Source organism: Glycine max, chromosome 19 (assembly GCF_000004515.6).
Source record: "Glycine max cultivar Williams 82 chromosome 19, Glycine_max_v4.0, whole genome shotgun sequence".
In the NCBI taxonomy this organism is placed as follows: domain Eukaryota; kingdom Viridiplantae; phylum Streptophyta; class Magnoliopsida; order Fabales; family Fabaceae; genus Glycine; species Glycine max.
Genome location: NC_038255.2, coordinates 39,289,086 through 39,302,728, shown reverse-complemented (window position 1 = coordinate 39,302,728; position 13,643 = coordinate 39,289,086). Strand labels below are relative to the sequence as shown.

Sequence of the window (13,643 nt, the reverse complement as noted above, 5' to 3'; positions counted from 1 at the left end):
TGGACGACTATAAAGAGAAGGCAGGTGGTAATGTGTTGATGGGCAATGATGCTCCCTGCAAGACCGTTGGCATTGGGTCTATAAAGATCAGGATGCATGATGGTGTGGTGAGAACATTGACCAATGTTCATCACGTCCCTGATCTGAAGAAGAACCTCATTTCTGTGGGTGCGCTGGATGCAAAGGGGTTCATCTGTAATGTTGGAGGAGGGGTGATGCAAGTAAAAAAGGGGAAGTCTGTAGTAATGCAGGGAACGAGGCAAGGTAATCTCTATATCTTGGAAGGGTCCACTGTGACAGGCAATTCCTCATCCGTGTCACAATCTGAAGCCTCTGATAATTCTCTATGGCACATGCGTCTGGGCCATATGAGTGAGAGAGGTATGGAAATTCTATGCAAGAGGGGTTTGCTAGGCAACCTCAAGATGGAAGCTCTTCAGTTCTGTGAGCATTGTGTGTATGGGAAGTAGCACAGACTTAAGTTCCCAAAGGGAGTACACACAACAAAGGCAACCTTGGACCTCGTCCATGCTGATTGTTGGGGGCCTTTGAAAGTTCCATCTCTGGGAGAAGCTAGATATTCCCTGTCAGTCATTAATGACTACTCAAGGAAGACTTGGGTATTCATGATGAAGCAGAAATCTGAAGCCTTCCAGAACTTCAAGCACTGGACGGTGCTTATGCGAAACCAGACGGGTAAAAGGGTGAAGCGTCTGCATATGGATAATGGGTTGGAATTCTGCTCTGAGGAGTTTAATAACTTCTGCAAGGAGGAAGGCATTGCTAGACAACACACTGTTCACCATACTCCACAACAGAATGAAGTAGCTGAAAGGATGAACATAACCCTACTTGAGAGGGCAAGGTGCATGTTGTCTAACGCGCGTCTGGACGCCAGCTTCTGGGCTGAAGCAGTTAACACTGCTTGCTATCTGGTGAACCTGTCTTCGTCCACTGTTAATGGATTCAAAACCCCTGCTGAGGTCTGGTCTGATCAACCAGGTGACTACTCAATATTGAAGGTGTTTGGATGTCCAGCTTACTATCATGTGATGAAGGGTAAGTTGGAGCCTAGAGCCAAGAAGGGTATTTTCGTGGGCTACAGAAGAGGAGTCAAGGGATTCAGAATATGGTCACTTTCTGAAGGTAAGGTGATTCTGAGCAGAGATGTTACTTTTGATGAAAAATCTCTGTTGCATTCACAAACTGTAGCAGAATCTGAAGAGGATAAAAGGAAGTCCTAGGAGGTTACTCAACAGGTGGAGGTGGAGACCACTACCAGCAAACGCCAGGAGCAACCTCAGTCTGATGGGTCCAGTGGGGCTGGACGATACCCCTAAGAGTACGTCCAACAACAATTTCATGAAGAGTCTAGTGCTGGGTCTAGCCAGACTGCTCCTCAACCAAGAAACTCTGTAATTCGGATGTCTGAAAGGCAAATCAAAGCCCCTATAAGATACGGTTTCGAGGACATGGTGGCTTATGCATTACAAGTAGCTGAGGAAGTTGACACATTCAAGCCAACCTCTATTTGAGAGTTAATCACTTGTGCTGAGTTTGATAAGTGGATTGTGGCTATGAATGAGGAGATGGAGTCCCTTTAGAAGAACGAGACATGGGATCTAGGGAAGCTACCTGAAGGCAGAAGGACCATTGGATGCAAGTGGATCTACAAGAAGAAGGTTGGACGTTCAAATTCAATGTCGTCTGAATTTGGGTCGTTCACTGCTGGTTCGTCCAATAGTGGAGTTTCTAGGCCTGGTGCGTCCAATGATATGTCATCCATTCTTGGACAAACTGAACCTGTAGATGTCAAGTATAAGGCTCGCCTGGTAGTTAAGGGTTACAGTCAGAAAGAAGGGGTGGACTACAATGAGATCTTTTCTCCTGTAGTAAGACACACGTCCATTAGGGTCTTGCTTGCTCTAGTAGCAGCATTGGACATGGAACTGGAGCAGCTTGATGTCAAGACTGCCTTTCTCCATGGGCATTTGGAGGAAGAGATTTACATGGACCAGCCTGAAGGTTTCGTAGAGTCTGGCAAGGACACTTGGGTGTGCAGGCTGAAGAAGTCTTTCAATGGCTTGAAGCAGTCCCCAAGACAATGGTACAAGAGGTTTGATGCTTTCATCATTTCTCAAGGGTACATTCGAAGTCCTTATGACTCATGCGTCTATTATAAGAAGGTGGAGGATGGTTCTTGTGTCTACCTCCTTTTGTATGTGGATGACATGCTAGTTGCGTCCAGAAACAAGGCTGAGGTCCAGACGCTGAAGTCACTACTTGGTAGTGAATTTGAGATGAAGGATTTAGGAGCAGCTGAGAAGATTTTAGGCATGGAGATCAGGAGGGATCGAGACCAAAGGAAGTTGTTCTTATATCAGGAGGGGTATATTTTGAAGGTGTTGAAAAGGTTTGGAATGAACGCGTCAAAACCTGTCTCTACACCTCTGACATCGTCCATTCGTCTGTCTGAGCTTAATTCTACTCAATCTGAAGCTGAAAAGGAATACATGGCTCGTATTCCTTATGCTAGTGTTGTGGGTAGTCTAATGTATGTTATGGTGTGCATTAGACCAGACCTAGCACAAGCAGTTGGTGTGGTGAGTAGATTTATGAGCAATCTAAGAAAGGAGCATTGCCTTGTTGTGAAGCGTATCCTCAGGTACCTTAAGGGTACGTCTGACATCGGACTAGTATACAGAGATGACAACTCTTGTTCACTTACTAGATACTCAGATTCTGACTTTGTTGCTGATCTGGATGCGAGGCGTTCTGTGACTGGGTATACTTTCACAATTGGCAACTCTCTTGTCAGTTGGAAAGCAACACTCCAGCCTATAGTTGCTCTGTCAACTACTGAAGCTAAGTACATGGCTTTGACTGAGGCTGCGAAGGAAGGGATTTGACTGAAGGGTCTGATTTCTGAACTAGGGTTTCCACAGAAGGAGGCTATCATTTTCTGTGACAGTCTGAGTGCAATTTGCTTGGCCAAAGACAACGTCCACCATGAGAGGACCAAGCACATTGACGTCCACTATCACTTCATTCGAACAGAGGAGAGGATAGAAGTGCAAAAGGTTGATACCAAGGATAACTCAGCAGATATGTTCACCAAGCCTATTCCAAAGAGTAAGTTCATGCATTGTCTTGAATTACTCAATGTGGACTGCTGGAAGGTTTAGGCGTCTGCGTGTGGAAAGGATACTTGCCAAGGTGGAGATTTGTAGAGATGGCAAACATTCTCTCCGCATTTCTGTTATTCTATTGTAACTATTAGAGTTAGTTAGTTAGGGTCTGTTTGTGCATATATAGGGCCTTATAACTAGCTACAAAGTGAGAATTTTGAATTCTATATTCATTGCATCTGAAAAATACGTGAAAACTCCCTATTGTCACTAAGTTGTGCTTGTTCTTCTTATTTCCTATTCTTCTTCTTCCTTGGGCTAAAAGCTGCACATTCTGTTTCTTACCTTTTGGATGATAAATCTGCAACAAACTTCATCCTATATAGTCTTTTGGACTTTTTTATTTTGGGCCTAAAATTCATTCTAGCATTGCAACTTAAGATGAGTCTCTTTAAACTCAAATAGGTGATTTTTAACATTAGATAACTTTGATATTATTTTTTTTAATATTAGTTTTAATTTATATTTTCTTAAATACCATATGATAACAAGTGTACGATTGTTATTCATTATGATTATTATATATTACAAAATTGCGAGATATTAATAAAAATTCAAAGTTGCTATTTATCTTTATAATTTTCTCTAGTCTTTTATGGTATTTTATTAGGAGGAGTAGTAAAGTAGAATCAACACTCTATCAAATTAGTCCAATTGCTTGAATAAAATTAATTAAGGGAAACATGCGTATACTAATAAACTTCTAAATATACTAATTTGGCAGATAAGATAGGAAAACGGTGGTGTGCGTTAACTAGGCGTGACCTCCATGGAACAGTGACACTGCACAGTCTACACTGCTTCACTCAACCCTTATCCCCTCATCCTTTCACATCCCTTTATCCTGTTGAATCTATTTTAATTATAACAAAATTGTAGTGTTCATATAATTTATTGACTATTTTAATAAAAGTGTGTTTCATATTATGATTAAGGAATAATGGAGACCGTGGAGATTTTATTCTAAATTTTGTATATATCTATTTCCTTTCTCTTTATCAGTTACCATAAATAAATAAATAAAAGTGAAAAAAGAAAACTTGCATGTTTTTTTCACCATCAATAAAAATAGAAAAATATTAGTAAGTGTTAGGATAAAGTGATACAAATTTGTTTCAGTTTAACTAGTAGCATTAAGTTTGAGTCTTGAACATGTATAAATAAGTTAAATATTTTAAAAAAAGAACTTTATCACTCATGGACGTTATCTCATCAATTCGAGTAAGATTTCATCATGTAAAAAATACATGTAATTTCTATAAATAAAATGAAAGAAAAAAGAGAGGAAAGAAACATTAAAGAGATAAAAAATTTCTCAGCATTCTAACAAAAAATTCGTAAACATCAATTCATATAAGTCTTAATTAATACTCTTTTTTGTGAGAATCCTTAAGGATTGTGATGACATTGACTATGACTAGATAGAATATATATGGATTGTTATGATTTTATTACCTCATTATGACCTAATATGTGTTTTATCAAATAAATATAAAGATGTGTTATGTTGGGTAAAACTATTTGAAAAGTTAGCTAAAAACTACAAAAGTTAGTTGATAGCTGAAAATTGAAAGTTATTAGTTGAAAACTAAAAAATTATCTTATTAAATCATACATGTTCGATAAAGTTAGTTATAGACGTAACTGAAAAGTGTAAAATAAAAAAATAATAAAATCCTGATTTATTTAAAAATAATAACTAGAAAATTAAATAAATATATTGAAAATAAAAATAAAAGAAAAATATAAAAAAATTAGAAATTAGAAACTAGCGTTTTAAAAAATATTACTTCAAGTAACATTTTAAAAAATACTAAAAGATACTAAAAAAACTTATTTACCTAATAATCAAACAAGTTTTTCAATTAATAAAAAAATTAAAAATTAATTAAAATATCTTATCAAACATATTTATTATTTTTCTAAATAATGACTTGAAAGAAAAGGTTTATATGGACTCGACCAAGGAAAAGAAAACTTGGTTTGTAAGTTAAAGAAACTTAGATATGAATTGGAACAAACTTCTAACTATGATATATTAAGTTCAACGATATTATTATGTCATATTGCTTTGTAGTAAATATAGTTCATTGCTATATCTGCTAGGAGCAAGTTTGTTATTTTGGTATGGTGATGATATCCCTCTTATTGCTAATAATGTTGGCTTGTTATATGATGCAAAGAAATTTCTCGCCCTTAAAATTCTGAAGTGAAAGAAGTACTTCATGATAAACCACAAGAAGTTGTTGGAATATTCTCAAAAATCTCAAATGAATAATAGTTATGTTGGATATGACATCTCAATCAGCTTTTAGTTTTTCTTTTACCTGTTGAAAATCTTAGTTTGATTATTTAGTAAATAAACTTTCTTTTAGTAATTTTTAGCATTTTTTAAAACACTACTTAATGTAATATTTTTTAAAATACTAACTTTAACCTTTTATATTTTCTTTCATTTTTATCATCAATACATTTATTAAATTTCCTTATTATATTTTTAAATAAATTATAATTTATTATTTCTATGTCATTTTATATTTTTCAGCTATTTCAACAATTAGTTTTATCAAACACTTATAATTTAATAAATTATCTTTTAAACTTTTAATTACCAACTAATTTTTCAATTAGTTTTATCGAACATAACCAAAATATTAGATATTTAGAATAGAAAATGCTCTTAGTTTTTATTCAAAGATGAGTGCAGTGAACTGTATGTCCCAAAAACAATTTGGAACGCAAGGTAACGGAATCTATTTCCTGTGCATCTATAGTTGAGAGTTAGATGTCTATTGAGATATGCACTTAGCCGAATATCAATTTTGTTGGTTGAACGTTAGGTGGATATCAAAGTTATCCCTGCAAAAATAGTCCTAGGTATTTACAAGGCATCAAGGATATGATTACACATGCTTGTGTATAAAAAAATAAATCAGCCTATGTTGGATGTGTAGACTTGAGGAAATTTACATTTGGTTACATCTTCCAATTAACCGAATGAGCAATTCCATGGAAAAATGCAATATTAATAAAGTGTTAAAGATATTTAGAAATTTTATTATTTATATACTTTTATATTTTCCATGCATCCATGAGTATTAACTACTTAGTTTTCTTCTGAGGTATTAAAAAAAAGTTATCAACTATAAATGAGTTCGCATAAGTGGAAATAGTTTATTGACAAGTGTCATGGGTACACATGGGATAAACCCGAAAACACAACTCACTTTATGGAAGTTCCACTAGTTCTAAGTACAACCTGTGCTCTACTTTCATCTATACAAGCCTTAACTCCAGCACCACCAATCAATCTGAACTCTGAAGAAGTAGAAACAGGATGGAGCAAAGTGTTTTTGTGTTTGTAGAACTAATGAAGATGTGTTGCATACCACTTCAGTGGCAACAAACTCCCTTCAAGCTACATATAGCTTTTGGCTTTGCTGAAGCCATGTTTGCAATCAAGATGAAGAAACCTGCTGTTGGAGTTTGCTCATGTGTCATGCATTCAAAAGGTTTATGATCAATAAGGGGGACAAAAAAATAACAGTAATCACGTGTATTTTCTCTCAAGCCTTCTGAAATGTGCGAGAAGAAACTCCATGCAGAAGCCTAACAAACCCCAAGAAGCTAAGCTTCCCATCTGAGTGTCTTATCCAATCTTGGAGTACCACATGAATAGGCACTGAAGGGCTAAGCCCAAGTTCCTGAAACAAATCAATTTACAAAAGCTTAGAACTATTGTACATGTGGTAGAGGAATCACATAGCTAATCAAGAATATCTGATTTGAGGTAACAAGTCATGTTAATCAATATAGGAAAAGTGAATAGTAAAAGGCTCCCCTAAAGTGACCATGTATGTAAAGTGCACACAAATGAAGGTGTATCCACCCCTTAACAAACTAAAATTTAAAAGTGTGCACATTACAAACATGATCACTTTATGGCCTTTTTCTGAGTGATTTACAGGTCTTTGGGAATCATTAATTTGATTGTAGTTCCTTGGTTCTGATTCTCTACAAAAATGAAAATCAGAATCCGAAATGTAGTCTTGTATTGGACAAAATGGTATTGCAACAAGAGGAGTACCGAAGCAAGCTCTTCAATCATAATTGGTCTATTTCCTTCCTTTTCAAACATCTCGTACGCACGCCTTGCATGTTGCTCCCAGCTCTCCATTCCCTCTAGTTGATGGACACTTATAGCAGCAGCACAAAATTCCTCAAAATCTAATTTCCGATATTGAATTGAACTAACCTGAAACATGAATAGTAACAATTCATTTTCCAGGGAAGCAGCTATGTTAGAAATTGATAAGAAAAGTTACAGTCCCTCATAGACTTACCATGTTCACATAATCTAAGACACGTGAATCCTTTGAGGCATCGGTGGCACTCCTTAAAATAGCCTGCTAATTTAAATGTATTAGTGGCGAAAATTACTTGGAAAAAGCACAAAAACTTAAGATATGTGCTGCTGACCGTCTTGAAGTTCTGCATAGAGATTAACCCACTTTTGTTTGGCCCTAACATATTGAATTGTTCTCTCAGATATGCTAGCTGCACTAGTGTTAATGTCTTTGCAAGAGCCTGCCAGAATGACAAAACTGGTCAAAACATATTCATGCCTTCATCAGGAATTACAGAAGATTATGCCAAGAAAACTTCAATAGTTTATCACACATGATGACAGGCAAGTACACAACACACTCATACTTACATAATTAATAAATGCTCGTTATTGTGTTCATGTTAATAGATCAGCTTGATGAGATCTGTAAGATTCTTTCTCTTCCATTATTATCTTAACTTTTTACCATTTTGGAGGGGGATTCAATTCAAGTTTCTACTACACTTAGCAATCATTTTGTTTTGCCTTCTTTCGTTTAGGTCCTTCTTCTATTACCAATCTATCATATTTGCTGGTGAATTCGTTTTGGATCACCAATCACCATAGATAATCCTAAATTTAAAAACTTGCCAACCAAACTATTGGTTACACAAATACACTTCTAACCGGAACTCTGCAAGCTGTAGTTACGATTGACAAAAATTAAGGTGGTGATTACCCAGTAAATATTAGATAATCTGTTAATAGAATAAGAAGCTATGATGTGCAGATACTTCAAAGTTGGCAACATATTCATATAATATCTGTACCAGATATCAATAAGCTATTATATAGCTGCCTCTGTACCAAAATAGACTGTCTTATCTTCAAAGCTTTTAATGTATATTTTCCCCTTGCATAATAAAGGGAACGTTATCATAACTTGAATATAACTTTTTTTAAGGAAAAAAAAAGCTGATTGTGATTATGCTATTTCTAATAAAATTTTCAAGAGATTAAAAAATAGCAATAACATCACGATGATGGGAAACCATTTTATTAAGAAAATTCAAGAAATCAAGAAAAATAAACTAATAAAATATAACCAATTTATAATATAATTATATTTTATTTAATATACTTTGCCGTACCCGTATCCTAATTTTAAAAAATGTTATATTTAGGCAATGTATCATGTCATATCAAACACTCAAAACCGTACCTGTGAGTGTGCATCATAGTTAAGAAGAGATATCCAAACTCAATCTTCAGATATAACAAGAAAGGGTTAAACATAAGCAATACTAAATAACCAGACAATAGTACGTACCCCTAATGCTGATTTGCGTAATGAAGATGAACATATATAAGTTTTAACAAGCTTGTGGATTATCATATCAAAAGGTATCTTCACATCATCACAATGATTCACAAGCCATGGATGACCTGTGCATAAAATCAAGCTATGAGCGTGAGAATTCATGGGATTATAAAACGCGAAAGTTAATGCCATGCACCACCTATGGGAAATGGAGCACATACTGAGAGCCTGAGCTGCAGTTAGCCTTTTACGATAATCCTTATTCAACAGTCTCTTCACAAAATCTTTTGCGTCAGCTGATAACGATGGCCAAGGAGCTTCCTCAAAACTTGGATCTGCCTTCAGGACAGCCCGAAATATGCCAGATTCTGTCCTGGCCCAAAAGGGTCGGCTTCCACATAAAAGAATATAAGCAATTACACCAATGCTCCACATATCGGCTTCTGTCCCATAAGATCTATGCAAAACTTCAGGAGCTACATAATACGCACTTCCAACAATATCATTCAACCTTTCATCTGCAAAAAACTTCTGATTGTTAGCCCTGGTTGTTTTATTTTCTGTAAAAAAAATAAGAGAAAATATAGACATGCAATAGGCCATACCTGGCTTTACATAGTCAGACAGTCCAAAATCAATGACCTTCAGAGTGGAATTTTCATCCTTAGAAATATAGAGAAAATTCTGCAGCACAAAATCAGCCTTATTGATACGGAGGAAAACAGTATAGCATGCCGAATGAAATAATAATAGGTAACAAACTACTGAACTGCAACATCATTTGATTTATGAATTAACTTTAAGACAAAGTACTGGCACTCAGAATGGTGACACACCTATTATACAAAGAATAAACACTTACAAAATAAATTCAAATTACATGCCTTCCCTTGGTTACTAATTTCCTCCCTAGCTTGGCAGTGGAATAAACGTATTGCTTACTTTTGAGAGTGAGACAGGCATGTTATAAACATTAACATCAAGTGATAACATACAGTATATGAAAACCCAAATTGAGATGAAAATAGCCACTTGGAGCATCGCCAAAAGAGTAATAAGAAGATTCTAAACAAGTTATAGGAGCCCAATATATGTAATCATAAACACGTGATATTTTCTAGCATTACTAGTTGCAGAGTTTGTAAACAAATCATTGAACATTCTAATGAAATCTTTTAAACATGCTGAAGAGAGGAAGACAACAATATATATATCTATAATCATAAACACTTCACAGTAACTAATATGAAAATGCAAATTTTAGTAATTAAGCATTTAGAAACTTTCTAGATAATTGTTTTCCTTTCTCTCTTCTGGTCAGCGCAGCTGAAAACTTTTCTAGCCTTGTTAATGCAGTAATGATACTAAATATAAAACATTATTGATAATGTCATCAATAGGAGAACACAAACTAGCCTCAGCCAAATTTCTCACATTATATATTATATATTTTCTGGAACATTATAAATTTGTCCGTTTTCCCCCTCCCCATTTCTCACTGCCTTAAACCTTATTTGTCCATATGTTTAAGAAACAGAATCCAGAGCACGAGAATAATAAGGCTTAATCATATCGATTGATAAGATTGAATAAGCAGCTTCAAGTGAAGTGCAAGGTCACTACTAACATAACATCTTTAAACTAGTAATTTTTATGTCTGAGAATAACAATGTCATTCTATGATCCAATAGGACCAAAGGTTAAAAGTATCCTGAATAATTTTCCCAGCTAAACATTGAATAGCTTTATGATCTAGTTACCTCTGGTTTGAGATCACGATGAACAACACCCTGCAGATGACAGAAAGCCACCACACTTAATATCTGAATCATAACAATTCTGGCATCTTCTTCTGAGTACTTTCCACCCCTATAGATCAGAATATAACATGCGTTAATCACAATGTCTTCCACAATGGCAGCAGTAAAATAACAACCTGAATGCCTATTTTTAGTTATTCCATTTTGTGGCAAAGTAAAATGAAAATTGGAGAAAATAGTTACCTGGAAAGAATCTTATCTAGCAGTTCACCTCCTTTGCATAACCTGAATAGCATATGATACAGTAGAACATGAGATCCTAATTTATGGAGTTAATTAAAAACTATCAATTCCCTGCTTGAGCAATAAAATATCTCCAATCAATCAGCGTTACAATCATAGTTACTTGGAAGTATACCCAAGATATAAGAAAAGTCACAGGTCAATTTTATATTTAAAAAAAAAAAACAATGCATATGAAAGTTCCACCTTTCCCTATTAAACTTGTTCAACTTGGATTATATCCCTAATTTATCATTAGCATCAAAGATTTTGAGGATAGTCCATAAAAAAATAAAAACTGCAATATGAACTTACTCCATAACTATATAAACATTGTCATTGTCTTCATAGGCTTCATAGAATTGCACCAGATTCTTATGCCCAGTCAGAGCTTGCAATATCTTTACTTCTCTCCTTACATCCTCTATAGCAATTGCTGTTGTCATCTGCCAAACAACCCCCACTTTCATAAGAACAAAGAGCAAATTACTGATTTTCATAACCAACAACCTAAAAAATAACACAGATCCCAACCATGACATTAGACTGGAAGAAAAACAAATCCATTGAAGATTCGTCCTTTTAAAGAAAACAATGTTATTTATTAAAAAAAAAAAGATAGATGCCTACAGGCAGCTAGAATCCACTGAAAATATCACAATCATATATCTAAGGTTCTGAATTTTTCCAAGTAAAATCTAAAGATGGATTCCACAATTAACATCCATCCGTATTCTCCCAATAGTAACAAAATCATAGAACAGGCATACCCACAAAAATCCACACAACACGTATTCTCCCAATAACAACAAAATCTTCATCATGAGAGTATTGATACCACCAAGGTTTTAAAAAAACCGTGATTTCAGCCACAAAGCCAAGGTTTTTAGAGTCTCTACAACCACAATTGTGATCACATTGGCCGCATTTGTCCACAATTTCCTGCGATATCAAGGATCGCAGACAAAATGTGAACACAATTTAAAACCTTGGATGCGACCACCAAGTGACCAAACACCTAAAAGTGTCACAAGACCACACAAAAGCCAATCATGAATCACCTGTGACCAACACACAATTCAATTTAAAACAAAGTAACTCAAAAACTGATTGAAATCAACCTTGGATTTTGGAATGACTTTGACAGCAACATCATGGCCCTTGAAGGTGCCTTTCCTTCCCTTGGCAGAGCAGGTGTAGCCAAAGTGACCACGGCCAACCTCGGGCCCAAGCTCAAAGTGAGCTTGGAAGTGGCTGGAGAAGCCGAAGCTCTTGTCGAGCCCAACCTCACACTCACTTCCTTCGGGGATGGAGGCTTCGTTGGGCTTCACGGAGCCGTGGCGCCGGGCCAGCAAGGCCCGAATGTGCTTCGCCGGCGACGGAGGCGGAAAGGGCCGCTTGAAGAGCCGCAGAGGGGTCGAACTCACGCTCGAGTTCGCTGGCGAGTTCTTGAACAGGCTCGGCAACGGGCTTGGGCTGTAAAACGGAAACTTTGAGCCTTTTGTGGCGGTTTTCGGACTTGCCGCCGAAACCACCACCGCATCTTTCTCGCCGCCGGGGAAAGCGTGGTGCCCACCTTCACTTTGTGAGGTTTCAATGGGTTTTCCATGACACAGTCCCATGAAAACAAAAACCCAGAAACAGAATTCAAAATAATTGACAAAAATGCCAAAAAGTTCAGATTTTTAGATCAGGGGAAGTTCCAAAACTGGATTTTTGTTTTTTCTGGGGTGAGCAAGCAGTGGAACCCTGAAAGGAGATCAGGCATGCGGTTTTGTAATTGAGAGAGGGAGGTTTTTTGAATTTGGGAGTGTAAAATACTGAGAAAATTCAGAAGAAAAAAAAGGAAGGAGGCTTTAATTGTGAGTAAGAGAATGAAAACCTCCAAGAATTCACCTAAAGAAGAAGCAATTTGTGGGAGAAGGAATAAGATTGCATGCTAGAAATAGAGAAGCTCAAACCAAGATAATTTGGTTGAAAAAAAAGAAGAGAAAATTCGAAGAGGAATGAAGAAGGAGTGGGAAGGCAGATAAAAGAATGGAAAAGTGAGGAACCAAAGATGCTTAGCAGAGTCTGCAAGGAAAAAGAAAAGGCAAGAAAGAATTCAATCCTCCTCCTTTTTTTTGCTTTTTGTAAGTCTCTTTAATTTTTTTAATTTTTAATTTTAATTTTTCTGCTGCTAGCTACTACCTTGGTTAAGACTGAAGAGTTTTGTGTACAGAAATACACTTTATTGGAGAGGGTAGTGTTGTGTTTGTTTCTGCCCTGATAATAATAATAATAATAATGGTGAGTGGGGTTGGTTTTGGATCCTTCCAGCCTGTCCTTATTGATCCCAAAAAAGAACTAGGATGTATCCATTTCATGTGAGAAGGAGAATGTAGTAAGGAGTTTAAGGAACTCAGACTGTGCATTTTAGCCTTTGAAGTTTGACCTCCTTTTGTTAGCCTCTGAAAGGGTTGTCTTTTTCTGCTTTGTATTTTTTATATCTTTAGTTTTTCTATGGTGGTGGGTCGGTCTTTGTTGCCAATTAGTGACTTGAGATCTGAGAACATTATCCAAGTTAAGGGCAAATTAAAGCTGAGAATGCATAACCAATTTGCTGATTTGTTTTCGTGGCATTCTCTTCTGTTTTTCTGTCAGAGATATATTGAATAGAAAAACTTTTTGAGTCTGCTACTTTATTTTATTTTTGGAGCATTACTCAAATTAAAATATGAAGATGTAAGAAGCAACAAAAATAGAATGTTCTAAGCTGGGGGAAG

The 13,643-nt window shown here is 36.0% G+C and overlaps 1 protein-coding gene across 3 annotated transcripts; it reads right to left on the bottom strand.

Moving 5' to 3' along the window:
- Positions 1–6,342: 6,342 nt before the first annotated feature.
- LOC100803625 (CDPK-related kinase 7) lies at positions 6,343–13,258 on the bottom strand. Of its 3 annotated transcripts, XM_041012517.1 has the most exons (11): positions 12,000–13,258; positions 11,194–11,324; positions 10,840–10,881; positions 10,597–10,705; positions 9,442–9,520; positions 9,058–9,354; positions 8,846–8,961; positions 7,668–7,775; positions 7,532–7,594; positions 7,276–7,443; positions 6,343–6,892 (listed from the first exon to the last, which is right to left on the bottom strand). In XM_041012517.1, the coding sequence occupies exons 1-11, from the start codon at positions 12,498–12,500 to the stop codon at positions 6,755–6,757; spliced, it is 1,752 nt and encodes a 583-aa protein (XP_040868451.1). In that variant the 5' UTR covers positions 12,501–13,258; the 3' UTR covers positions 6,343–6,754. The 3 variants fall into 3 exon arrangements, with proteins under 3 accessions (XP_040868451.1, XP_040868450.1, XP_040868449.1); XM_041012516.1 differs by having other exon boundaries at positions 9,058–9,520; XM_041012515.1 differs by having other exon boundaries at positions 8,846–9,354.
- Between the last annotated feature and the right edge of the window lie 385 nt (positions 13,259–13,643).